This window comes from Hyaena hyaena, unplaced genomic scaffold (assembly GCF_003009895.1).
Source record: "Hyaena hyaena isolate Hyena2069 unplaced genomic scaffold, ASM300989v1 scaffold_63, whole genome shotgun sequence".
Classification (NCBI taxonomy): domain Eukaryota; kingdom Metazoa; phylum Chordata; class Mammalia; order Carnivora; family Hyaenidae; genus Hyaena; species Hyaena hyaena.
In genome coordinates this window covers 793,239-819,499 of record NW_024080695.1, presented here as the reverse complement: position 1 = coordinate 819,499, position 26,261 = coordinate 793,239, and the positions used below count along the sequence as shown (strand labels likewise).

At 51.4% G+C, this 26,261-nt stretch overlaps 1 protein-coding gene across 8 annotated transcripts in view; it reads right to left on the bottom strand.

The window, feature by feature from the left end:
* Positions 1 to 905: 905 nt before the first annotated feature.
* FAM193A (family with sequence similarity 193 member A) overlaps positions 906 to 26,261 on the bottom strand; it is a 164,376-nt gene continuing 139,020 nt past the window's right edge. For 6 of the 8 annotated variants that reach the window (XM_039232071.1, XM_039232072.1, XM_039232076.1 and 3 more), the window contains 8 exons: positions 25,404 to 25,602; positions 24,261 to 24,533; positions 22,716 to 22,998; positions 21,685 to 21,868; positions 20,578 to 20,808; positions 17,235 to 18,075; positions 10,770 to 10,851; positions 906 to 1,648 (listed from right to left, as the gene is read on the bottom strand). In XM_039232071.1, coding sequence (XP_039088002.1) covers positions 1,555 to 1,648; positions 10,770 to 10,851; positions 17,235 to 18,075; positions 20,578 to 20,808; positions 21,685 to 21,868; positions 22,716 to 22,998; positions 24,261 to 24,533; positions 25,404 to 25,602 — 2,187 coding nt within the window. In that variant the 3' untranslated portion in view covers positions 906 to 1,554. The remainder of the gene's footprint in view (positions 1,649 to 10,769; positions 10,852 to 17,234; positions 18,076 to 20,577; positions 20,809 to 21,684; positions 21,869 to 22,715; positions 22,999 to 24,260; positions 24,534 to 25,403; positions 25,603 to 26,261) is intronic. The other 2 variants (XM_039232074.1, XM_039232075.1) reach the window with 1 other exon arrangement.

Below are 26,261 nucleotides of genomic sequence, written 5' to 3'. Positions count from 1 at the left end.
CCCCCCCCCCCCCCCCCGCCCGGTGCCGGGACCCGCTCTTCCCGCCCTGTTTGCCCGCAAAGCAGCTCCCACGGGGTCGTGGCTGGAGCCCCGGGCAGTTCTGGGGCCTCACCTTGGCCACCGCAGCGCTGCTGTGTCCTCCAGGCCGTCCCCCTGGACCAGACAGCGGGTCTGGGCTTGGACCCCCGGCCCGTCCACACTTGCTCCCGGGCGGCCTTCTGTCCGTGAGCAGCGATCCCTGACGCCAGGCCTCTCAGCCGGGTTTCTGATGAGCGCCCCGGACTTGAGCCCGTCCCGCCCACGGCCCAGCCCCGAGCCTCAGGAGCGCCCCCTGCGTCCCGTCGCCCAGGAGTCGCCCAGGAGTCCTGCGGATGGAGCCGTCAGGGCACCTCTGGAGGCCGCCTCCCCCTCCCCCTCCCCACACACAGATGGGACCCTCACCGCTCCCCCTTCATTCAGGAACGGGCCGCACACAAGCACGTTTGCCAGGAGGGGGAGCGGTGGGGCTCCGGGGGCTCAGAGAGGAACCGAGGCGGGTGCCCCTTTTCATCCGAAATCCTGCTCACGTTCCTAGTTTATAACTAATTTAATGCTGGGGACTTTTCAGTTTACGCCCTGAGAGCTGGGTGGGCACGTGTGCATTAGGCCGCGTGCAGCCCCAGCCCGCTGGCCCCTCCCCTGCCCTGCAGGCCAGGACGCGGTGTCCCCCCTCCGGCCCGCACCGCACCACACCGCTGCCGCCCGGTGCCCGGTGCCACCACCGCTCACACCAGACCCTCAGAGGACCGGCCGGGCTCTGCGCTGGGCACACGGAAGGGCCCAGATACACACTGCCACCCACTCGCCCTGCCCCCTGCCCCCGCCGCCCCCCATGGGCCCCAGCAGAAAGCAACCAGACGAGGTCCTCTGCTGTACTAATGTATTCCATCTTTCAAAAAGAAAGACATGATTTTAATATTACTTAACAATATGTTAAAAAAGTAGCCAGGCAGGCCTCCGTGTTAATACAGTCGTACACTCTCTAACAGACTGGATGGTGTGAGTACTGGGTGGGGTTTTGTTTTTGAACTTTCTCATTCTGCAAGGGATCTTACACAAGCTGGCTACAAGTCAGGGGGATCAGACACAAACAGCGCAACGTGTACACTCTTAAACAGTAGATTGTGGAGGAGAACGGAAGAGCGCCTGCCCGCCCAGCCCGCCGCGGGGTGGGACGCAGGGCACACGAGAGCTGAGTGACGGCGGTGCCCCGGCGGGGACAGAGCACAGGACAGGGCGAGATGCAGAGGCAACGAGCCACGTGGATGATGCAACGCGTCTCTGGCCACGGCCCGGGCTCCGAGGCCGCGTGGTGGGAAACTGGCGGCGCCACTGTCCCGATCCGACGGCACAGCGCTGCGGTCGAAGCCTCGCTCACAGACTACACGCACACGAGCTACCGACGCGGGCCGAGCAGCGAGTTCTCGGTCTGGGGGTCTCGGGTGCGGCGGCCCACCCGGCACAGCCCTGGGGCCGGGCCCACCTCCCGCGCGTCCCTCTCCAGGCGGTCCTCACTCAGTGGGCGGCAAAAGTGGCTTTTTTCAAGCTAAAATTGGACCAGTTGATGGACAGTCTCTGCCGGGTCTGTCTCGCGGAATCCAAACAGAACCTGTGGAGACAAAGAGCCAAACGGTCACGGAAGGACACGGCCCACATTCCAGCTGCAGTTGGCAAGGTCTAGCGACCCCCGGGGAGGGGGAGCGCGGGGCGGGGGGACGAGGCGGGTCGGGGTGGGGGGATGGGCCCTCAGGAGGGAGTCACCCCTCTTCAGGACACTGGCCAGCGCCCTCAACGTCCTCTGGCTTCCTGTGTCCTTCTCTTCCAACTTGTCCTGCGGGGAAGCTGCCCAAGGGAAGTTTCTGATGAGCCTGAGGCTGTGAAGGCGGCTCTGCCAACGGCCACCACCCTGGCCGTCACCTGTCAAGGCAGGGAGATCCCACCTGTCCTCACTTTTCCACGATGTGGGAGGAATGGGACTTTTCACGGCAAGGCTCGGCCCCACTGCCGCCTACACCGCCCGCCCCGCACCCGGGGCCTCAGAGACCAGCCTCCAGCCCCGGGGTGCAGCTCCGGGTCACACGCTGCACGCCAAACAGGGCTTGAAAAAGGCCACACTTTGCCACCTGCTTCCCAGGCAACAGTGGCCGATTCTGTATTAAACGAACAGTTTCTTTCAAAAGCCTTTACTTGACATAATTTCTGACGGTTTCCACTTTCCAGCTCGTCTGGGTGGCAGAAATTTGGACGAAGCCTGAGAGCGGTTACTGCTGTCACAGAGCCGGAAGCGGAAGGTGTCGCTTTACACGGTGGTTACATCAACCAAACTTGACTTCTTGTACAGCTTGCCAGGCAGTCTGCGTCCAAATGGAGGGGGTCGTCCCCCACCCGGTCCTGAACCCCACTTCCCTTTCCCCGGCTATAGCTGGTCAAACCCCAAGTCCAGCAGTGCTACCTTTTGCACCTTCTGGAAGCTTCCCCTTCTGCCTCTACGGTCTCCCTTCTCCTGCAGCCACTCCCAGCGGCCCCCCCCCGGCACACGTGTGCCCGCACGTCTCCATGAGCCGCCGCCTGGACTGGACGCTCCAAGGGTCACTCCCGGCCCCCCACAGGCCACTCCACCAAGAGCTCCAACCCAAGGGGAGCAAGGCCTCAGACGGGCTCTCGGGGCACAGGACACAGCCCGCGCCGCTCCTTGGGGCCCCCAGGCCCAGAGTCCCCTGGCCCTGCTGCCCTCCCCACACCCCCCGGCCCCTGCACCTTATGCTCTGATACCACCTCCCCATCAGGCCTCCGGGCTGTCCGCCGCGGACTGCGTCACACGTACAGATCGCGTGTGCACGGGTAACCATGACACGAAAGCCTGGGTGGCCACACCCCCAGCCCGGGTCGACACGGGGCCACCCGAGGCACCTTGACGTCCTCTCGCAGGAAGCAGCCCCAGTTCTTATGGTTCCAGCGGGGACTCGTGTGCTGATTTCCGAACTTACAGGAACAGAGACGTACTGTTCACAGTGCTGAGCAGATCCTCATGCGGCCACAGCTCGCTCATTCCCAAGGCCGTAAGAGCGCACGCGGGGAACAGACGAGAGGGCACTGCACTCACGTGGTTCGACCTGGGCTGAGCTCATGGGCACCCGCGGGGGGCGGGCGGTGGGGCTCCGTGAAACGTGCCGCTTCGACTCTACCAGGTTCTGCCAGAGTCTTTCCCACAGTCGCTGGAGCCCGTGTCCCGGAAGCGGTGGGCGGAGACGCTGCTCCCGGCGGCCCGGCTCGCGCTCAGGCTACAGACCTCGCCGGCTTACTGGACGCTTTTCTGTACGGTCCGTCATTGCGCTTCCCATTTGTCAACACGTTTGTCTTTTTCTGTTTCGTATTGTTTCTTTTTATATTTTGATACTAATCTTTTGTGATCTGCTACAAATACCATCTCACTATCTTTAAAAAACCTGATTTCAATGTCATTTATCAATCTTTTATTTTATGGTTATTGTTTCTAAGAAATCTTTCCCTAATCTGAGGTCTAAAAGATATTCACCGGGGCACCTGGGTGGCTTAGTCGGTTAAGCGTCCGACTTCAGCTCAGGTCATGATCTCGCGGTTCGTGGGTTCGAGCCCCGCGTCGGGCTCTGTGCTGACTGCCGGCTCAGAGCCTGGAGCCTATTTTGGAGTCTGTGACTCCCTCTCTCTCTGACCCTCCCCTGCTCACGCTGTCTCTCTCTCTCTCCTAGAAATAAAACATTAAAAAAAAAAAAAGATATTCACCTATATTCAAATAAAAGGGGCTGCTTTTGACATTTAGAACCTCATCTAAAGCTGACCTTGGAGTACAGTGAGGTAAGGATCCAAATTTAAATGTCACATTTCCATTTACGAACACACCTTCCTTTGTCATAAATCAAAGCTCAGTGTTTTACAGCCTGTTTCCGGGCTCTGTATTCTACACGAATATCCTGATGTCTTAATAATCATAAGACTTTCTAAGTCTTTATAATGGGCAGGAAAGGGAGAATCATTATCAATCCTTTATAAGGTTTTTTTTCTGTAAACGTAATACACATCCAGAAGAATAAATGAAACAGACGTGCACCATAAAGAACGGAAGGCAAACGCCGGCTCACTAGAACCAAGCCATGGGGCGCGGCCAGCACCAGCGTCTGCTTCAGCCACAGCCGACCCCCCCCGCCCCTCAAGTCATCACCATTCTGGCTTTTTGTGTCAATAATTTCCTTGCTTTTCTTTACAGTCTTAACACCTACGTGGTATTCTTGAAAAATATACTTACTTTCTTTTGAAATGTTCTTTTAAGTTTATCTGAGAGTGTGTGCGCGGGAGAGGGGGAGGTGCAGAGAGAGACGAGAGAGAGGGAGAGGGAGGGTCCCAAGAGGTTCATCCAAACACTGTCCGTGCAGAGCCCAACTGGGGGCTCAAACTCACAATCTGGGAGATGACGACCTGAGCCAAAATTAGGAGTTGGATGCTCACACCAGGTGCCCCTCCTCCGTGTACTTCACTGAGGGAGAGTTTGTGAACAATAACCTGCAGTTGTTACAGAGCTCAGTGCTGACAGGTATATACATCGGGGTAACTCTCCCCTCAATTCAGACAGAACATCTCCAGGAGACCCCCAATTCTCCTGTGTCCCTCCGGGTCATCTCCTTGGCTCCCTGGCCGCAGGCAAGCCGCCATCTGCTGTCTGTCACTATCGTCGGACTTGTATTTCCTGGAGTCTCACGTACGTGGAACTTGACAGGAGGCACCCCTCGCACCGCGTACACTGCTTCTCAGGTCCGACTACGGTGTTTCATCAGGAGGGTGCTTTTCACCGCTGACCGGCGTCCACCAGACGGACAGAGCACAGTTTATTTGTTCATCTGCTGTGGACACCTGGGTTGTCCCCAGTTTCTGGCTATCACAGATAAAACTTCTAGAAACATCCAGGCGCACGTCCTTGTGTGGATATACTTGCTTCTCCTGGGCAGACGGCCCGGGGTGTAGCTGCTGGGCTGACTGGTGGGTACATTAAAACGTGCACTTCAGTTGTGTCTAAATTGAACTTTATATAAACAGGGTATTATGTACATTCTCAGGTTCTGCCTTTCGTTTACTGTTCAGTTTGTAAGATCCATGTTGCAGACTGCTCTAGGTTCACTCCTTTTCGCTGCTGTATAGCATGTCATTGTGTGACTGTAGCACAATATATCCATCCTAATGTGTTTTAAAACTGCCAAAATTTTACAAAATCCTTCTTGGGTTTTAAACTCTACGGATAAATTCCTGGAAACACGACAGCTTTACGATACTCACTTTTCCTATCAGTGAATACAGGGTCTAGGTCAATGTTCTTCAGTCATGCTTCAAAGTCTACGCATAAGTCTCGTGCAACTTTTGTTAGATTTATTCATGGACGATGCAGATTCTGCTGTTATAAATGCCGTCTTTATTTAAATTACATTTTCGAATTATGGATGGTATAGACAAACGTAGCTTCTGTACTCGGATCCTGCAGCCAGCCCCTTACTAAGTCCTTCTGTAATTCCCCTGTAGACCATTAGAGATCATCTGTAAAATGGAATTTTATTTCCTCCTTCCTGCTCGTTAAGCCTTTGATTTCTTTTCTTCTTGCCCTGTTGAGGAGGAATTGTAACTTACGGGTGAACAGAAGTGGACACAGAACACCTGTTTTGCGCATGCTTCCATGTTTCCCATTTTAGAAAATGGGAATTCGTTTCATGTGGATTTCTTTTCTTTCCTTTCTGAAAATCTCCTTTTCAGGTTAAAGGTATTTACTTCTATTACGAGTTTACCATTTTTCGTTCTTTCTTTTTTTAATTAACAGAGTGCTAAGATGTTACCAAATGTTTTTTCTGAACCTATGGAAATGATATGGTTTTGTTTTTTTTTTAATGTTTTTATTTCTGAGAGAGACAGTATGAGCAGGGGAGGGTGAGAGAGAGAGAGAGAGAGAGAGAGAGGGAGAGAGAGAGAGAGAGAGAGAGAGAGAGAGAGAGAATCTGAAGCAGGCTCCAGGCTCCGAGCTGTCAGCACAGAGGCCGACACGGGGCTTGAACCCACGAACCGTGAGATCATGATCTGAGCCGAAGTCGGATGCTTAACTGACTGAGCTCCCCAGGTGCCCCTGGTTCTTCTTTATATTAAAGAATTTAACAAAACGTATCTGTGGATTTCCTAGTATTAAATACTCCTTGCACTCATTCCTAGGGTACACCAGTTTGGTCATATACTGCTTTCTAAAATACTGTTGGATTTGGAATGTGAACTTTTTCTTGCTGATTTTACATCTAATATTACATCATGACTGAAAGAGCTGTAACTTTTCATGTTTTCTGTATTATTACTTTTAGCAGATTTTGGTATCAAAAATCTTCCTTCTCTCATAAAATGAAGTGGGGAGTTCTGGGTTATTTCCATTCTCTGGTACAAGCCTGGAAAATCTATTTGAGGGTTTGGGAGAATTCTCTGCAAAACTGTCAGAATATAGTTTTCTCATTGGGAAGACTTATAACTGCTTTGATTTCTTTGATGGTTACTGGATCATTCAAGCTATTTTTTTATTGGGTTGATTTTGTATTTAAGTTTTAAAACTAATTGTGTAGTTGTTCCCACTGTTCTCTCATATTTTAATTACTGCAGCACCTGTAGCTAAGCTTTCCTTCCCACTTTCATATTCGCAAAATTAAAGAAACCCTCTTTATTATGGAAGATTTGGACCCACACAAAAGCAGAGTGCAGTGAAATGGACGCAGCCATGGTCCAACTTTGGTAATTACCAACATCCTGGTTCCTTTCCATCTAATTACTATATTCTTGTGTGTCTGTGTGTGTGTTTTTTTTTCCAATTTTTCTTGACTAGTCTCTCAAAGGTTTATTTATATAGTTAATGTTTTTAAAGAGTCAGATTTGGGGCGCCTGAGTGGCACCGTCGGTTAAGCGTCTGACTTCGACTCAGGTCATGATCTCACAATTTATGAGTTCGAGCCCCGCGTCGGGCTCTGTGCTGACAGCTCCGAGCCTGGAGCTGCTTCAGATTCGGTGTCTCCCTCTCTCTCTGCCCCTACTCCTCTTGCATTCTGTCTCTCTCTCAAAAATAAATATTAAAAAAAAAAAAGATTTTGGCTTTGCTGATCTTCTCTGTATTTGTTTTGTTATTTCATTATTTTTCTTTTTATCTCCTTTTTACTTTCTTTGGGTTTATCTGGTTGTTCTTTCCCCTAATTTCTCAAACGTAATCCCGAATGCATTAATTTCAGATTTTTAAAAACTCACTGGGCGGCCTTCAAGGCTTCCCTGAAAGGGTTCTCAAGAGAAAACTTTTTCCTCATCCTACAAATTTTCTTATGTGTTTTCCTTATCTTTTACTTTCTTGTATTCAAAATGTATTACCATGGTTTCTTATTTAACCCATGAGTTACTTAAATGTATATGCTTTGAGATTTCCAAATATGAAGTGACTTAAAATTTTACTTATTGTACACTGCCTAGCTAACATGTTACGGTCAGAGAGCACAAATTATGCATGTTCATTTTCTGAAGCTTCTGAGGCCTGCTTTCCATGGCCCCGCACACGTTCCATGTCTGTGAACGTCCCCTGTGCGCGCAAGAACGCAGACCCCGCTTCCTGGATGCGGTGTCATCCATACTCATTAGACTCGGCCTGCTGGCTGCGCTGTGCTGATCCCCCACATCCGGGAGGAGGCTTGGAGTGCCCAGGGAAGCAGCGGATGTCCTACAAGATGACATGTCCTACAAGAAGAGTGGATTTGATTCTCTGTGCAGCCCAAGCGATTTTCCTTTTTGTATTCTGAGACTATTTCATTAAGTACCTAGTTTAAAATTTTTGTCTTCCTTATACACTGAAACTTTTATCACTAAACAGCAACCTTTACCTGTCCCTTATATTAAAACATTGTCTGATAATAACAAAACTACACAATAGCTTCCTTTTCCCTCTTTATTTCCACCTTTCTATTCACTGTTTCAGGTATGTTCTTGTAAATGGTGTGTATGTGCACGTGCGTAAGTGTGTATATATGCATTTAACATTATTAACACAATCTGGTAAACTTCTTTTTAATCTACTATGGTTGCTGATAAAACTGAGCTTGTGTTGTCTTGTGGTTTGAAAATTTGTTTACTGTACTTTCTTTACATTTACTTTTTCTGAGTTTTGATCTTTTCCTTCTATAGATTAGCAATTTATACATCCTATTTGTATTCTTTTAATGATTGCTTGTGAAACTGTTTCACCTTCACCTTAGAGTCTGAATATTAAATACTTAACTATTAAGTACCTAAATGATTAAAGAACCTGAGGATACTCAGCAATATTTTACACCTAACCCACACACTATTGCTGTTCAATATGGTGGTTCTTCCAGGCATAACATCAATTGGATATTATTACTGTCTTGTTACAAAGAAAACATTTTATTTACCGACATTTATCAGGTTGTTTCTCTTTTCTTCCTGAAAATCAGACTGTTTTTCTAAGATCAATCTCCTTTTCTCTTAAAGTATAATCTCAGATGTTTTCTTTTACACAGATCTTTTTGTAGCACGTTCCTGTAGTTTTTCTTTTATGGGAAAGAACAAGTTTGTGGGATACATAGTTATAAACTGACAATTTTCTCCCAACACTGAAAATACCACTCCATGGTCTCTGGGTTTTACATTTGCTGTGCTGAGGAAAGGATTTCTGTTTGCTTATCCTAATGGTGTACGTCGTAGATATGGATTTCTATCTCTGCAGAGTCCCCAGGCACCGTATCTCTTTACGTACTGCTTTTCTGTAGCCCCATCTCCTAAGGACGGGGTGGGGGGCAGCGGTCCAGTTAAATGTACATTAAACTCAGTCCCTCCTCGATGTCTCTTAATCTCTTTTCTATTTTCCTTGAATCACGGTGCATTCTGGGGGTACGTCTTTGAGGTATTTCTTCAAACTCACAAATTCCCTCTTCAGCAGTGTCTAAGCTATTTATCATATACCTATTAAGATCTTGATTTTAATACTTATATTTTTCATTTCTAGATGTTTGTTTTCACCAAGTCTTGGGTGTCTGCTAATCTTTGTTTATAAGCTCATGGATGATTTAAAAAAAAATTTTTTTTTTTTTAATGTTTTATTTATTTCTAGGAGAGAGAGACAGCGTGAGCAGGGGAGGGTCAGAGAGAGAGGGAGTCACAGAATCTGAAACAGGCTCCAAGCTCTGAGCTGGCAGTCAGCACAGAGCCCGACGTGGGGCTCGAACCCACGAACCACGAGATCATGACCTAAGCGAAAGTCGGACGCTTAACCGACTAAGCCACCTAGGCGCCCCTATAAGCTCATGGATGATTTTAAAATACGTGAGCCCCAACAGACCTACCTTGGGAAAATTTCCCCTCCAAAGTCCTGCCTTTACCCAAGAAAAGTCCCTTTTCCATCCCCTGCTCCCCAGAATTTAGCTTCATGGGAAACTCTCTTAATAATGCAAGTGATTTACCTATAGGTCCTTTTGAACTTTGTACAAACACATTTGTATCACTTGAGAACAACAATCCCATTTCTTCCGATTCTTATCCCTTTTTGTTTCTTCTTACGCCTTCACAAACAGAAGCTGTAACGATGGACATCTTTATCCTTCTCTCCTATTTTTTAATCTCAAGGGGCAGTTTTTAATGTTTCACTAACCATGGCACTTGTTGTACTTTATGGATAGCTTTTATTATGTTAAGGGTGTGCCCGTCTGTCCTACTTAAGTGTTTGTTATGAACATATGTCCAACTTGAGCAAATGCTTTATTCCACCTACTGAGATACACATACACACACGCATAAATTATATAATTTCCAGAAATATTTAGATTTTTTTTTTAAATGTTTTATTTATTTCTAGGAGAGAGAGAGAGACAGCATGAGCAAGGAAGGGTCAGAGAGAGAGGGAGCGACAGACTCTGAAACAGGCTCCAGGCTCTGAGCTGGCAGTCAGCACAGAGCCCGACACGGGGCTCGAACCCACGAACCGCGAGATCATGACCTGAGCGAAAGTCGGACGCTTAACCGACTAAGCCACCCAGGCGCCCCTAGATTTCTATTCTACCCTAAACAGTTAGCATTCAGAGCAAAGACGCTGCTCCGTGTGTTTGTGTGTGTGTGTTTATCTGACATGAAGAGACTGAAGTACTAACAAAGAAGGAACAAGGAGCTTTAAAATAAAATTTGCCATAATTTACAAGGTAGATAAAATACTATTGAACACAGTTAATAAAGTCTGATGCTTGTCAGGAAAACTGGGAAAACATCTAAAATGTCACTTTTCTCCTAAAGAATGTTCTGGTATCAGCACACGCGGGTTGGCAGGGACGCTTGTCGTCATAAAGACGTCGGGTCCCTCCCCAGCGTCAGATCCGCGGGTGCGGGCAGAACCCCACGTGCCCAGCTGGTGCTGTTGGTCTGGAGCACGTCAGAACCACTGTCCTAAACCAGTCGTCACACGGGGCTTGCGGGGGGGGGGGGGGAGTGCCTGGCTTGGGGGGGGTGAGGAGGCCAGTGTGGGTCCCAGGGCTCTGGGGGGACACGTGTGGCAGGCGGTCACAGGCTGGAGTGCTACTGAGGAGCCACGCGCCTTGGCAGGATGGCAGAACTTGTGTCCAGCGCAACCGGCACAGCTACGGGGGGTCATGTACGGCAGCCACCAACCCGTCACTACGCCACACACAAGCCCCAACGTTTACCTTTTGAAATACTCCACCTCCCTCTCCGTCTCGTCCATGTCCACGCTGTCTAGGTCAATATCTTTAGGCAGAAAGACATCATCTGTAAAACGAAAGAAACAAGGCAAGTCAGATTACAAGGGAAGAAATCATGTGGCTTTACTCGACTCAATTTTAACAGCTTCGCAAACTGAAAATTTTCTCTAACGTGAGATTTCACAAACAGCCAAAAGCAGAGGCCTCTCGTGTGCTTGTGAACACTCAGGTCCAGCCTGGACATCACGGGACTCACGTTTGCCGAGCAAAGCAACTGTGGCTTCAGGTCCCACCGGAAGAGGCCCGCTTGCTGGTACCTGATCCCCACGGGACCATCTTTAACTGGCGAGTCTCCGTGATGGGACAGCTCTTCAAAAGATTCTCAGAGACATAAGTGCTTGTGAGCCCAGAGGCTGCCCTCGGTCCCTGAGGGCGGTGGGGGGGCCGAGGCGCACCAGTGAGGCCAGAGGGAGCTCGAAGGGGAGAAGAACGCTGTCCCTCGCAAGAGCCCCTCACGGTAAGAGGACACAACTGTACCCTGGTCCCAGGCATCAGCCTCTATGGGAAGATGGCTCCCTGGCATTCGGTTTATACACACATCATCTCAGAGACGTCATCAAAAACTTTTCAGGCTGTTCCAATAAAAAAGCAAGGCTGTATTTCACGGTGCAGTTAAATCCCCCCATTTGAAAACAGGATAGCAAGGAGACCAACGATTCGGATTATTCCATCTCCTAGAATCTCAGCAAGCTTGAGCATTGCAGAAAACTCTTGCTTCTGCTCTGCCCGCCCCGTCTGGTACCTGTGGGATGCCGGCCACCTCCTGGGCCCTGTCTGAGCCTCGTGCGAGGACTGGCAGCGCAGGCACGACAGCCAGCCCCATCAGAGAAGGTGCAGAGGGTCCACTTGCCTGCAGACTTTGGCGTGGGATAGTTTTGTGTAATCTTTAAGAAACAGAGACACACCTTCCCAGTCACCGGGGCACGCCCGCTGCAGCACAAACCGGTGTGGGCAGCCAGCGCCGCTGACGACCTCTACCACCAGGCAGAGCGCCCTCCCAGCGTGAGCTCACAGGAACGGCAGTGAGAGCTTCCCTGCCGGGACGGCGTGAGCACAGCCCCCACCTCCGCCAGCACCCAGGCCTTCCGACTCTCGGCTTTCCTCCTCCGCACCTCCCCCATCCCTCCTTCCACCTGGATCCCACCTGGACACCACCAAACCTCCACCCCTGCCCCAGACCGCTTTCCTGAGTTCCCCATTCATAAAGCTACCTCCTCCATACACGCACCTTCGGGCACCTGACCCCCCAGAACAGGCAACAAGCAGTGTGTCCCGCATGCTCTGTGCGAGCCTGCTCCTTTTCCGACAGTGATCCTCCCGCCCCCCCTTACCCCTACGCCACCCCTTCTACTTGCTGGGCAAGTCCCCTGCGAACAGTCAGGGGCGCCCCCATCTCCACCCGCTGCGGCTGCTCCCGGGCTGGCCCTCACCGCCCCGCCCACCCGCACAACTCGCCAGTCGCAGCTGCCTTGCCTCCACAGCCCAGCCCGTCCCTCTCCAGCACAAAGACCGCTCCGACCGGGCCTCTGTCTGGACATCCAGAAGACCTCGTGTGGCTGCTGACTCAGCTCGCGGAGGCCCTGTTCGAGGAAACACCGATGTGCGAGGAAGGGCAAGATGGGGCAGGTGCTTTTTTTTAAGTAGGCTTCACGCCCAGTGCAGAGCCCAACACAGGGCATGAACTCATGACCCTGAGATTAAGACCTGAGCTGGGATCAAGAGTGGGACACTCAGCTGAGCCACCCGGGCACCCCAGGGGTGTTTACAGATGTAATGGAAGTGAAGTCTAAGAGAGCAACAATCTCTAAGCAATTGTCCCTCCATTAACAGTTCTAGAAGCCAAACACCACAAAAGCAAACAACAGATACATCTGCTGGAAAAGGTGTCTTAATAAGGCAATTTCTTTCTTTCTTTTTTTTTTTAACGTTTATTTCATTTGAAAGAAAGAGAGTGCACTCGCAAGCAGGGGGAGGGGCAGAGAGAGAGAGAAGAGAGAGGGAATCCCAAGTCTCTCCGCCAGCACCCAAAGCCCAATTAGGGGGCTTGATCTCAGGAACCATGAGACTGACTTGAGTCAAAATCAAGAGCCGAATGCTTAACCAAAGGTGCCGCCCAGGTACTCCAATAAAGCAAGTTTCTAACACTCTTTTCTTCTGATTGCAACTAATAATCAGTATTGAACATCTTGGCATAAGGGAAAAAAGGGAACCATAACCAGATTCAGCACCATGAAGATATTTTTCATAACAAAAAGTTGTATGAATCAGAGTGGAAAGTGTGACCCAAGTATTTCATATCCAGCCAGGCTGTCTGTTCATCATTAAGACTGCAAGAAACATTTTGCTTTGCCAAAGCTCAGAGAATTCTGTGCCCCTGACCTATACTTGAGGACCTGAGCCCAAGGGCAAGCTTCACCCGACCAGAAGAGGACTGGGAAAACCACAGGAGGCCCAGCACAAGCAGGGAACTAGTCAGCTGTGGACCTACGAACACTGGCACGGCAGAAGTAGCGCGGCTGAAACCCGGGAAGAGAAGGGACTGCGGACTGGAAAGAACGGGATCAGCTCACAGACTGCTGCCCCGGCAGTAAGTGGGTGTCGGATGGCCTCCCGTGGGGCCAGCGGTGGAAGGTAAGCAAGGAAACCAAGGACGGGGCGCTAGACGTGCAAGTGCGGAGGGATGCGCTCAGACAAGACTCTGCCAAGTTTCCCGAACACCAATGGTTTTTTAAAATAAAAGCTAACACAACACATCACATAGAAAAAGAAACAGTAAGCATAAAATACACAGGGTAACTGAGACAAAGCACGGAATCACAATACACAGGAATGGGCTTAAACCCGCCTGTAGATAAGATTTTCCATTTGGCTCACAAAGCGAGACTCAGATTTGGGCTGTCTGAAATGGGAGGATGAGGCAGCTCTAGGTGAGTCAGAAAGGGGTTAGCACTGAGAGCTCCTGCCAGGTGAGCGGAGACCGAGAGAAAAGGGGCAACGATCACCATCCTGAATAAAGTGGAATTCAAGCCAAAAGCACAGAAACACAACGAAAGGACATTTTTTAGTACTAAAAACCACAATTCACGAAGAAGGTATCATAGTTAGGAATGTGTACCAAATAACACAAATGCCACGTTTCTAAGGCAAAACTACAAGAGATACAACACAGAAGCTCATTCATGATAAACAAGAGGGCGGGGCCGGAGCACAAAACACAGGCAGAGGACGCAGAGGGGCAACCCGACTGCAGCTCATCGGCCCCTCATGCGCACAGACTCCATTTCCACCAGGTAACAGAAAAAACACACTTTTCTCTCAAGTGTATATGGGACAGTCACAAAAGCTGGTCACAAAATATCTGTAAATTCCACAAAGCAGAAATATTACAAACAACATACTCTGATCACAATGCAGAAAACCTAGAAATTATTAACATAAAAAATTGCTCTCCCACCAGAAACCTCAAGGCCCCCTATTACACTACGAATGAATGGAGGATAAAAACAAAGAAATACTGAATTTCTGTAAAAAAAAAAAACAAAAACAACCCAATGAAAACATTATCAGACTATGAGATATATTTAAAGGAATGATCAGAGAAAAATCTGAAGTGCTATAAATACTTTGATCAATAAAAATGGCGGAATGAAAACAAATGAACTAAATTCCCAAATCAAAAAGTGAGAAAATAAACAAGGAAATAAAAGAAAGCACGGGAAGAAAATAAAGATAAAAGGCTGAAATTGATGAGATATTAGAAAGAACAGTAAACCTATTTAATAAATCAAGAGCCTGGTTAAAAAAAATAACAAAACAGACTATTTTTTTTTAAGTAGGCTCCACACCCAATGTGGGCCTTGAATTCAACGGCCCTGACTAAGAGCAAGAGTCACATGCTCTACCGACTGAACTAGCCAGGTACCCCCCAAATAGATAAACTATTAACTAACTGAATGAAACACAATGCGGAGAAAGCACAAATAATAATGAGGAAAATAGCCACTGAAAATAAATTTTTTACAAAAAGGTACTTTGCCCACATCTATGTAAATAAGTTGGAAAACCTAGTTGAAGAAAATAATTTACTGTGTAAATATAGTTTACTAAAATTAATCTCATTAGTAACAGAAATACCAAATAAACTGATTTCCATTTCTATCATTCTCAGGAAAGACACAAAATTATCAAGGAACTAGTCCACAAAAAAGCACCAGGCCCAAAGGGCTGCACAGGAGATTTCTCTCAAAACCTGAAAGCTTTGATAGTCCCAAATGCAGGGCGAATTCTTTAGAAAACTGAAAATGAAAAACAAACGAGAAACCCGAATTCTTTACACTTCTTTTTGAAATAGGATATTAATAGCCAAAGCTACTATAGGCAGTAGGAAAAAAAGAAGTTACAGACCCATATCTCTTATCAATATTGGTATGAAAATGCTAACTAAAATAATAGCAAACAAAACCCTAAATCAAAGAATACAATACACTACAAGCAAGTGGACTTCATCCCAGGAATCCGAGCCTACTTCAACATTCAGAAATCTTAAAAATAGGTCAAATTAAGTTTAGTAATACATATTCCATTCAATTAAATAGAGTCAAAAGATGATCATTTCCACATGAATCAGTACAAAAATTACATTGTGATATTTTATATCTATACTCTTTTCTTTCATACAAGCTTTTCAAAATCCAGCATATGCTTGCACTACAACACCTTCCATTTGGAGCAGCCACAGCCCCCGTGCTCAGTGGCTCACGAACCTAAAGCGCAGAGCGGGAAGACCTCATGGTGGCGCGTCCCATAGTGACATTACAAACAAGGAAGATAAAACACTTAGTGGGCAAGAAGCTCCATAAGAAATGTGGAAAACCTAGGAGAGAAAATTTAAAGCATTCCTAAAAGTGCACTGAACGAGTGAGAAGCACTCCTGTATCTGGAAGGACAATCAGTATCATAAAGGTGCCAATTCTCCCCAAACCCATGAATACATTTAATGCAACTCCAACAGAGACAGCAACACAGCTTTTGTTTACGGCTCCCGCACACGGAGCACAGGGGAAGCAACAGCCGGGAAACAGCTACGAGGAGAGGCCTCGCAGACACACACAGGCCGGCAACTCGCTCGCTCAGCGCAGCGAACGGCGCGTGACAAAGCAGAGGAAGAGAAGTCCTGGAGTAGAAATTCAGTGTGGGACAAAGGAAACGTCCTGAATCACTGGGGCAGGATGCATTATTTTTTTTTTTTATTTAAAAAAAGAATTTTTTTTAATGTTTATTTTAGAGACAGAGACAGAGCACAAGTGGGGGAGGGGCAGAGAGAGGGAGACACAGAATCCGAAGCAGCTCCAGGCTCCGAGCTGTCAGCACAGAGCCAGATGAAGGGACTGAACCCATGAACCATGAGATCATAACCTGAGCCGAAGTCGGACGCTTCACCGACTGAGCCCCCAGGTGCCCCAGGCCGAGTTTTTAATGCCTGGTGCTGGGCCAGCGCGCTCACCATGTAAAGAGAGAGAATACTGGACCCATGCCTCACAGGCTACACAAGAACAAACTCCAAATTTACCAGGGGCCACATGAAGAAGGTGGACCACACGAATACTCCACGGCACTGGCACACTCCGCTTCCACCTTCGTGTCAAAGGGACACTTTCTGACAGTTACTTAAAACCCAGAGGCAAGAGAAAATCAATGAAATGACTATATAAAAGTGACAGAGAGAACCTCCACATGGCTGCAGACGGCCCGCGCACTGGGAATACATACGCATCTGCAGCACGTAACACGGTTAAAAGGCTCATATCCGTAACCCATGAAAAACTCTTAAAAATGGAAGACCGAAAACCTAATTAAAAAGTGAGAAAAAAATATGAATAGAAAATTCACAAGAAAGAGACAAACAGCTCTTAAAAATATGACCTTACTGTAATTAGAGAAAAATGGAAATGAAAACCCCACAGAGGACGGACTCAATGCTCTGCCTTCAGGAGTAAGGCCTATAATTAGGTCATGGTATTGTATTAGTGTTAATCTCTTAATTTTGATAACTATTGTGGTTTTGGAAGACAGTATCCTTGTTTCGAGGAAATACACAGTGAGGTATTTAAGTGTATAAAGGAGCTTCATGTTTGCAATTACTCTCCTTTGGTTCAGAACAACAGAAGAGGGAAAAAGAAAGATAAAGCAAATGTGGGAACGCACTGATTCTGGGAACCGCGGGGAAGAGGAATTCTCTGTCCATCTAGAATTATTTCAAACACGCTAAAGCGAACAGTGGCTGCTGTCTCTCACTGCTGTGACGAAGCCACAAGCAGCACAAAGCCAGGAGGGACAGGCCCGCACCCTGGACGGGGGCACCGGCCACACCCCCCTCTGCTCCATATTTACCGTATTTACCGATTGAGCTGCTGACTCGGTCTCCTTTCTTCTTCCTGTTTTTCTTGCTCTTGCCCTTGGGCTGAGGAGAGTCTGCAGGCACCGGCTTGCTGTCCTGAGGGTGCTCGCTGGGGGAGGCGGGCTCCTGGGGGGCCAGATTCAACCTTTCCTCCTTGACGTGGTTCAGCTGCTTCTTGTTATTGTTGTTGCTGTTGACTTTCCGCTCCTCCCTTTTCTGCTCTGCCAGCGAAGTGAGGTCCAGGACTTTTGCCTTCGACTCTGTCTGGGGCCGGGGTCTGGGCTGGCTCTCGGAGGCCCGGGGGGGCTCGGCCGGCTTCCTGGCCGGCTCGCCGCTGGCCTTACTGGTCTGCTTGAGCTTCTGCTTGCCGCTGCTCTCCTTGTGGTGCTGCATTATGTCCAGGAGAAAAGACAGCGGCTCCTGCTGCTTCCCGCTGACCTCCTTCGGGAGGAGGAGCTTGGAGTCTCTGGCGTCCACGGGCTCGGCGGCATCCCCGTCGGCCCCCGGCTCCGGCCCGGGCTCTGAGTGGTCCCCGTGTCTGGAAGGGGAGTGAGGTGAGGTCTCTGGCTCTTCCATTGGCTCTAGTGAGCCGTTGTGCATGTTTTCAGAGTTAGGTACAGACTCTGCCGCTGCCTGGAAGTTTCTAGCAAGCATGTCCAGCTTGGGACAGTCTTTACTTGGCCTCTCCTTCTTCTTCTTTTTCACAGCCCTCAGCTTCTGAAGCTCCTGGAGCCGCTGAAACTCCTCCTCCTCCTCCTGCTGCCGCTGCTCCTCCCGGAGGTGCAGGTGGCCCCGGGCCCGGGCCTCCGCCTCCAGGCGCGCCTTCTCCTCCAGCTGCCGTGCGAAAAGAGGCAACGTAAGACAACAGCAAGTGTTCTGAAGGTGAGGACGCACAGAAAATAATCAACTTTAAAAACAATTCATTTAGTAAGAACATAAACTCCAAAAGGGGATATATAATAAACCCAAAGCTTAAGACACGCCCACCCCAAATTATCTTCCTCTCGGGAATTATGAGATTTAATCTTTCTACCCAGGTATGTATGTACACTTATTACTTTACTGGTGGTGGCGGCGCGGGAGCCACTTAGCGAACAATTCCTTTCGGCCTCTGAGCTCGTGGCTCGGCACTTCTTTACGGCAGGTCAAGGCAGCTGCGGTGCCCCTGCACTGGGCCGGCCTCCCGCCGGTGCGTGACGTCTGGAGACAACCGGCCCGAACATCAATCCCATGGCGATTTAACAGTTAATGGCCACACACGTGCCACCAGAGCGCTGGGCACACGCACCCCAGCAGGCGAGGCCGATGAGTTCACGTGCACAGCAACAGGACACGTAAGAAGTGCCCACCCTGGCAGATAAACCTATTTTCCCCAGTGTCACAGGGCCAACGGCACGCTAACAAACGCCACGCCACACGGCACACAGAGGCTGGCAACTCCTGCCTTCCCTTGGCACCACGGTAATCTTCATGCCCAGCAAAGACCGTGCTTCGCTGGGGATACACGGTCCAGGAGCCTCGGTGGGAACCCTTCCTTCTGCCCCGACAACACGCGGAGGCCGTGAAGAGTGGAAAGCGTGGCTCTGCGTCCTTGGGCCCCGGTAACAAACTCTGGCAATCATCAGACGTCCTTCCAGTTTTAAATTATTTTTCACAACATCTCAGTAGGCAATATTTATAAGAGACAATTTACTTGTCATTTTGAAAAACTTAAATATAAAATACAAAGTTATGTTAAAAATTTAACAGGTTAAAAAAACTTTTAATTTGACAACTCAGATAAAACTTATTTAAAATCCTTGTTCCATCTGTTAAAAGAGAAGCCTTGGAGACGGCAGGCAGCTCCTGAGTGGGCCCTGTGGGTGCTACTTTGGACAGGGGTGCCAGTGTCCAGGAGTAGAGCACCCCCCCACAGCAGGTCGGGGGTAAATCTGCCACAAGACAGAATCTACAGGAACTCACAGCCAGGTACGTGGTGCCTTCAACAACCAGCCCGTCAGCCAGACGCGAAGCCGATCTGTGAGCCACTCTAGAAGCCGGCGTGCTGGGTACAGAGCACACGGGCTGAGTGGGCCCTGACGGAACGCTCCTGATGGAGAACACGTCTCACCGTCCCGCTCCAGCGGGGCTCGGCAGACCCTGGGCTCCCTGGGCGCAGGGCAGGCTGCTCCTCAGAGCCGCTGGGTTCAACCTCGCCTGGGGCCACGGGGTCACGGGGCCACAGCGCCAGCAGGGCTCCTGCTGGGCGGCCCACTCTGGCGCACTCGGGAATGTTCCCACTGTGTCTGTGCGGGATGTCGCCTCTTCCTGAAGCCGCCCACCGTGCGGTCAGAGCCCTGGCCCTTCCCGGTTCCCTCTGCACAGCCCGGATCTGCCTGCTGCGGTCTGGCTCTGTAGGCGGCTCCGACCAGGAAGGCCACGGCAGGGGCCTGGGTGCTGAGGCACACGGAAGGGCAGGCGCGGGCCGTCCCCTCGCTGGTAGCACTAACACAAAGTGCTGGCCGACAGCCTCCGCGTGCTGCACCCTCCACTGGCCCAACCCATCTAGTCGTGGCAGACATCGGCTTTCGTGACAGCCCATGCCCACGGTGAGGTGCCCCGGGCTACCCACAATGGGGGTCCATCCCGCTCTTGCATCTGGGGTCCCCACGGCGCGTGCCAGCCCTCTTCTGTGATGGCTCTGCCTGACTGTCCTTTGCCAGCTGGGGGACGAGGAGTGGGGGGATGGGAGGAGCACTCAGACCAGGTCCCAAGGATGTCGCTGTGCCAAGGGCCTGCCCCTGCCTCGTGTCGAAGGAACTTTACCTGCAAAGTAAAGCCCACTGCCGACCCCCTTTCACTCCAAGCCAGGGGCTCCCTTCCTCCACCTCCCTGGGAAGGAAGGCTCTTCCAAAGACAAAGGCCCTCACTGGACTCGGAGATCCAAAGGCTTCTTTTAGATCCATTAACAAACTCATGACAGGGGCGCCTGGGAGGCTCAGTCGGTTAAGCGTCCGACTTCAGCTCAGGTCATGATCTCAGGTTCGTCGGTTCGAGCCCCACGTCGGGCTCTGTGCTGACAGCTCCGAGCCTGGAGCTGCTTCAGGTTCTGTGTCTCCCTCTCTCTCTGCCCCTCCCTTGTTTGCTCTCTGTCTCTCAAAATAAAATAAAGCCATAAAAAAACAACAAGAACAACAACAACGAAAAAAAACCATGACAGAAAGGGCGAAGCCGTGTCCTGAAAATACACATGGGGTGTCTGCCCGGCTCCAGCCCCGGCCAGAGACACACAGACCATCAGGGGCCCTGAGGCCCGCCCCACCCTCACCCCAGGGCAGCGCTGTGCGGCGTGCTCACCTTTCTCTGCTTGTGCCTGGCGCGCTTGGCGGCCCGGGTGCTGCTCACCGGCTTGGTCTCGGAGCTGTTGATGAACTGCAGCAGGTCCTCCACCCTTCGATGGTCGACCACACTCTCCCTCTCGGAGAGCTGGTCCGCTTTCTTAGGCTGCTCCTCCTTCCTCTTGGTCAGCCGCAAACGAAGCTTCTCCCTCATTTCTGCATAATTTCTACTTGTTGGTGCAGCCGGAGGCTAAGGCGATAAAATGAGAATGTAACTCAATTAAGCTTCACGTTTTAAGCATTCTGAATACTGCCAATTCCAGAACATATCCCTAAAAATGAACTTTTTATTTGTCAGGTAATAAATGTTCACTGTGAAAAATAAGGTAAGCGGCAGCAAAACAGAAAAGCTCCCACAGAGTTACCCCAAGAGAAGTCCTGGCACGGACACATCAACCTTCACACATTCTTGAAAGATACGGAAAAGCGGGACCAACTATGTACACGGACCCATATTTTTAAGCCAAAAAAGGAAAAAAACCCACATATACAGATTAATGTACTTCCTGTAGGATACAGTGATTATCTTTTCAAGTCAATAAATGTGTTTATACAATCTCTTCATCCATTTGTAGGTTTGTTTAGCGTCCAAAGGCAAACAGAAAATCGCCCTCCACCCCACTGCCAGAATTGCTTCCTAACAGTAAACACACGTGTGCCTGCTGAGCAAACGCAGACAGAACACGAGGAGAAAAAGAGCAAAACACCAGCCGCTGCTTTTCCTCCCAGCCTCCCCCGGAGGCACCACGGCTGGCATCTGCTCGTAGAGACAGACCGTTCTGGAAGGAGGCGTAAGTGTGTATGTGCATCAACACCCCCTGGGTTCCGGCAACAGGCATCCCACGTGCACACCGCGCACAGCGAGCACCCACCGCACGGCTGTGCACCGTCGGGGCCCAACGGCTCCACGGCCGGCTGTTCAGGAGGCCTCGAGCTCATCAATTGTTTTAAAATCACAAACATGCAAAAACGCAGTAACCCGCACACAGAGCTCCGGCGTCTTCATCGCCTCCTCAGGGCGAGCACAAGCTAGAGGGCGAGCCGTCCTCGCCTCCGCGGCACTTACCCCGCCGTGCCCGAAGAACTCGCAGTAGCAGCAGTCACAGTACTTGCCCTCCTTCTGGTTGGTGGAGGTGGAGGTGCTGGAGCTGTGCTCGGAGCAGCTGTCCTCGTCGGCACTCTCGTCCCCATCGTCCTGCTGCGGGTCGTACACGCCGTTCTCGCAGCGGTGCCCCTCGCACTCGGGGTCGCTGCGAAACCACACACAGGCTGTTACCAGCCGCCACCCCAACAGGGAGCAGGGCGCAGGGGGTGGTGCGTGGCGGCCCGGACACCAGGAGCCACACAGGAAAGGCGGTGCGGGCAGGGGCCTGGGCTTGGAGGGCGCTCAGTCCCTCTCTCCGCTGCTTGCTGGGGCGGGGGTGGGGCTGTGCGGGGACGGTTCAACAGGCAAATTCAAACACAACTAAAATCATCTTTTCTGTTTTTAAGTAGACTCCATGCCCAGCACAGAGCCCAACCTGGGGCTTGCACTCATGGCCCTGAGATCAAGACCTGAACTGAGATCAAGAGTCAGATGCTCAACTGAATGAGCCACCTGGGTGTTCCAAAATCATGTTTTTTTAAAAAAGCTGTTGTTTGGGGCGCCTGAGGGGCTCAGCTGGTTTAGTGTCTGACTTCGGCTCAGGTCATGATCTCACGGTTCGTGGGTTCGAGCCCCATGTCGGGCTCTGTGCTGACAGCTCGGAGCCTGGAGCTGCTTCAGAGTCTGTGTCTCCCTCTCTCTCTGCCCCTCCCCTGCTCACGCTGTCTCTCTCTCTCTCAAAAATAGGCATTAAAATTTTTTTTAAAAAAAGCTGTTGTTTGTATTATTCTTCACTCAATGTCTAACAACTTAAAAAACACTCAGGCCCGCCCGACCCATCTCCCCTGTGAAGCAGCCAGTGGCTAGATGGTGGTCTGTGCACGATCCCCGACGGCCCCAGCCCTGAGGACTGCAGGTGGGACCAGTGTCCTCCCCTCAACCCACGGCCTCTGCGGGGCACGCCCCTGTCCCTCCTTCCCTGGGGAGATCGCCAGAGCGGGCCCCGGGCTTACCTGCAGACGCTGGGGGGGGCGCTGACGGAGCCGTCTGTGGTGGGGGGTGGGGGGGCGCCGGGAGCGGGACAGAAGCTCTTGCGCGTGTCCACAAACCCAGGGGACGTGGCCGCAGTGCTGGGGAAGGACGGGGCCGCGAGGCTCGCGAGGTGAGGCGAGGAGGCCGGGGCGAGGGCAGTGGGGGCGAGGGCGGGAAGCGGCGCCAAGCCCGTGGGGCTGTTCCTCGGGGCAGCCGGCACCGCGTGTCTGTGGTCCTCCTTGTTGATGCCGTGGAACACCTCGCCTGCGTGTGGAGACGCAGAAGGGTCACCGACGACACTGCCCTGAGTTAGTTTCTCTTCGCGAAACCTTTCCTCAACCTCTTCGTGTGAAGGTGTTCAAAGCTCCGTGGCGACCGTGAAGGCACAGTATGAAGACCCACGTGCCCTCACATGGTGTCCCACCGAGCGTGCTGTCACACATGCTGGGTGTTGAGCCACACATTTTGGTTTCACACGTGGAGGCTGCGTGTACCCTAAACACTACAGCATTAGCCACAGAGGACACGACACCTCACCATGAGACGACAGAGACGCACTGTCCCCATGACCTTCTCATTCTGTCTCCCGTGCCTGCCACCAGCCTCTGTAGCTTTCTCCCAACCCAGCCTCTTCCAAACTTTCCTCCTTTTGCCACACTGACATTTTCTGAGCGCCCAGCAGTATGGGCTTCCGGTGTCACGTCAGAGTTAGCGGACATACCCCAGGCAGGACTCCTGCAAAGGGCATGTTGGATCCTTCCCGTGTGACTCCACAAGGGGCCCCTAGCATCGGTCCGTGCCCTGACCGTGAGGTCCTCTCCGACCAGTGTGCAGGGGGGTGGTCTGCCAGATTCTTCTGGCAAGGGGCACCTGACCTTCCCTTGGTGATCTACCAGTCACCCGTGGGGGCTGCTCCCAGACGGTGGGGATTCGACATTCCCCAAGCGACATCCACTGTTCGTAACGACCACCAAGGGTGTTCACGTGGACCGACGGTCATCATGCAGGTTGCACGGTGGCTGTCTGTCGTGTCTACCACGGAGCAGCGACGAGCATCCGTTGAAGAGCTACCTCACCCCCTCCCTTTTCTGAACACGCGGAAGATTCTTGACTGTACATGGTATAATCTAGCCCCCTATTCTTTCTGATGCTAGCGAGGGCCCTGTGAGCCGCTCCTACGTGTCTCTGAGCTCTGCGTCCAGCTCCCCTCTGCTTGTGCTCACACCGCGGCCTGGCCCGCAGCCCCATCAGCTCCCTCTCCACAAGCCTTCTGCTTTCAGAGGACAAATTCCTCCTCATGCTCAGAAAGCAGTGACCCCTCCCTCTCACAAAAGTACAGAGAAGAAAGGCAAGGCGCAGCACGGCCAGGAGGAAGGTGGGGGAGGGCAGCAACATTCAAATCAGACTTGCAGGGAAGTGCCCTGCCTGAGCGAGCACTTTGGGCACTTTCAGGTGCAACCGCCGCACCCTGGGCCTCTGGCCTCACCAAGGAAAAGGCAATTACAAAGTTGCTGGGCGGGCCTTACCGAGGGAGGGAGGCCTCTTGGATGACACTTTGAACTGGCTGTTGCTTGACTGCACGGTGGTGGCGGTGCAGGACACGGAGGAGGTGGCGGACGAAGTGGCCATCACGACTTTGTTCGCCTCCAGGAAGGCGTCTTGGAAATTGTACAAGCACTTCTGTTTGGCGGCACTTTTTTTCTCCTTGCTCTCCGACACGGCAGGCGCCTCGTCGCTGGGCGGAGGCGGGAGGGCTTCGGGTCTGGGTTCGGACAGTGCTGGCCCTAGCATGTCACCCCCTTCGGAGAAGAATGGGAGAGTTAAGTCTCCTAAGAAATATGTAGCCGACACCTACGGGACATCTGCTGACACAACTCCTAACACTGGGGCCGCTACAGAAGCTCGGGTCACACGGGGTGATGCTAGGCAACGAGCTTTTATCTAGGAAAAAATGTATTGAGCACCTACTATGTGCCAATTCCTGTGCTAGGTGCTTTCCAAAAGTGATTTTACTTATGTCTTAAAGCTAGGTTCTGAGCTTGGTACTATTATTCCCACCCTAAAGATAGAGAAACTGAGGCTCAGAGAGGCTAAGCAACTTGCCCAAGGTCACACAGCTAGAAACCCTTCCCAAGCACAAATGTCAAGTCTAGCTTGCTTGTGGGAGCACGTGCAGGGCCGGGTGTCGGGCACCAGGGGCTCTAAGCACGTGAAGACAGACGCGGGCGCAGCCGGCCCCTCTCCCGGTGCGCCTTTCCCTATGACTGGAGTCACAGCTGCAGCTCGGCAGCCAAGCGCTGGGAGGAAGGAGCTCGTGGGAGGGTCAGTATCAACACAGAAACAGAGAACAGGAACACGAGTCACGGCGTCCAAGTTGGCGGTGGCTCGCTGCAAGGCCCTTGCCACCACTGCCGGGGAACCGGGGGCCCAACACGGAGGCCTGGAGACGAGACACTGGGCAGTGCTGGGGGGCAGAGGCCCGGTGCCAGGGCGTGGCTGGCGGCAGGCGTGGGTGGCTGCAGCGGGACGGGGCCGAGGGGCCTCCCACTAGCAACAGAGGCGGGGCCCGACTAGCCCAGGGCTTCTACTGGGGGACCGAGGCAACAGACGGCGATCCACCCAGCTCAGGCCACTTTAAACCTTTAAGAAAGTTTTAACAAGTTCCTTACCAGAAATTGTATCTGGCAAGAAAGTGCCAGGATTCCAGTTCTTATCATTCATCACTTCTGATCCCCAAAGACTTATAAATTTAGAACTATTCCACTCTGGAGTATTCCCAAAACAGCTTGGATAAATATGGTCTTGAAGAGATGCATTGAATACCTGATGCTTATTTGTGTGATTCTGAACAGGTGCTGGCGGTAAAGCCTACAAAAAAAAATGTTCTAATCACATATCAAAATTAATACTCTGTTTACCTGCGTAGTCACACTGCAAGCAGACAAACCATGACCGAAAGCCCTGTGGGGACGCGCTCGCCGTGGGCAGGCGTCTGGGCTCAACGCTGGTCGCAGAGTGCTCACTCGTTGCTGTCACGCCGTGCACGATCGGTCACGTGTGAACCAGGCACAGATTTTAAAAGCAACTGATGCCTCCGGGAATCTACCAAATAGACCTGAGATGGCTCAGCAGCGTACCGCGCCCCTCCCCTGGCACAGTCTCCGCGGGGCTCACTCGCGTACGCACTGCTCCTGGGGCTCAGCCTCACCTGACATTTCCGGGTCACTGCTAAAAAGCCAACTTTGGAATCGCTAATGAAAAATGGTGAAAGTCTTAAACTACTGGCTCACACCTGGGCGAAGGGCAGGCACATCTGAGGAACTGGATTTCATGTGAGCCCGGAGGCACCCCCAGGCCCTGCCGGGGCGCAGAGGGCGTGTGGCTGGGTGCACGCATTTATCGAGCTACTAGTGGCTGACTGCTTCCTTCGCTCCCCCCACCACCCTCCTCCTCCTGTGCAGAGGCAGCCCCTGCATCTCCCACCCAGCCTCTTTCCAGTGCTTTCCCTCCCGACAGCCACAGTGAGC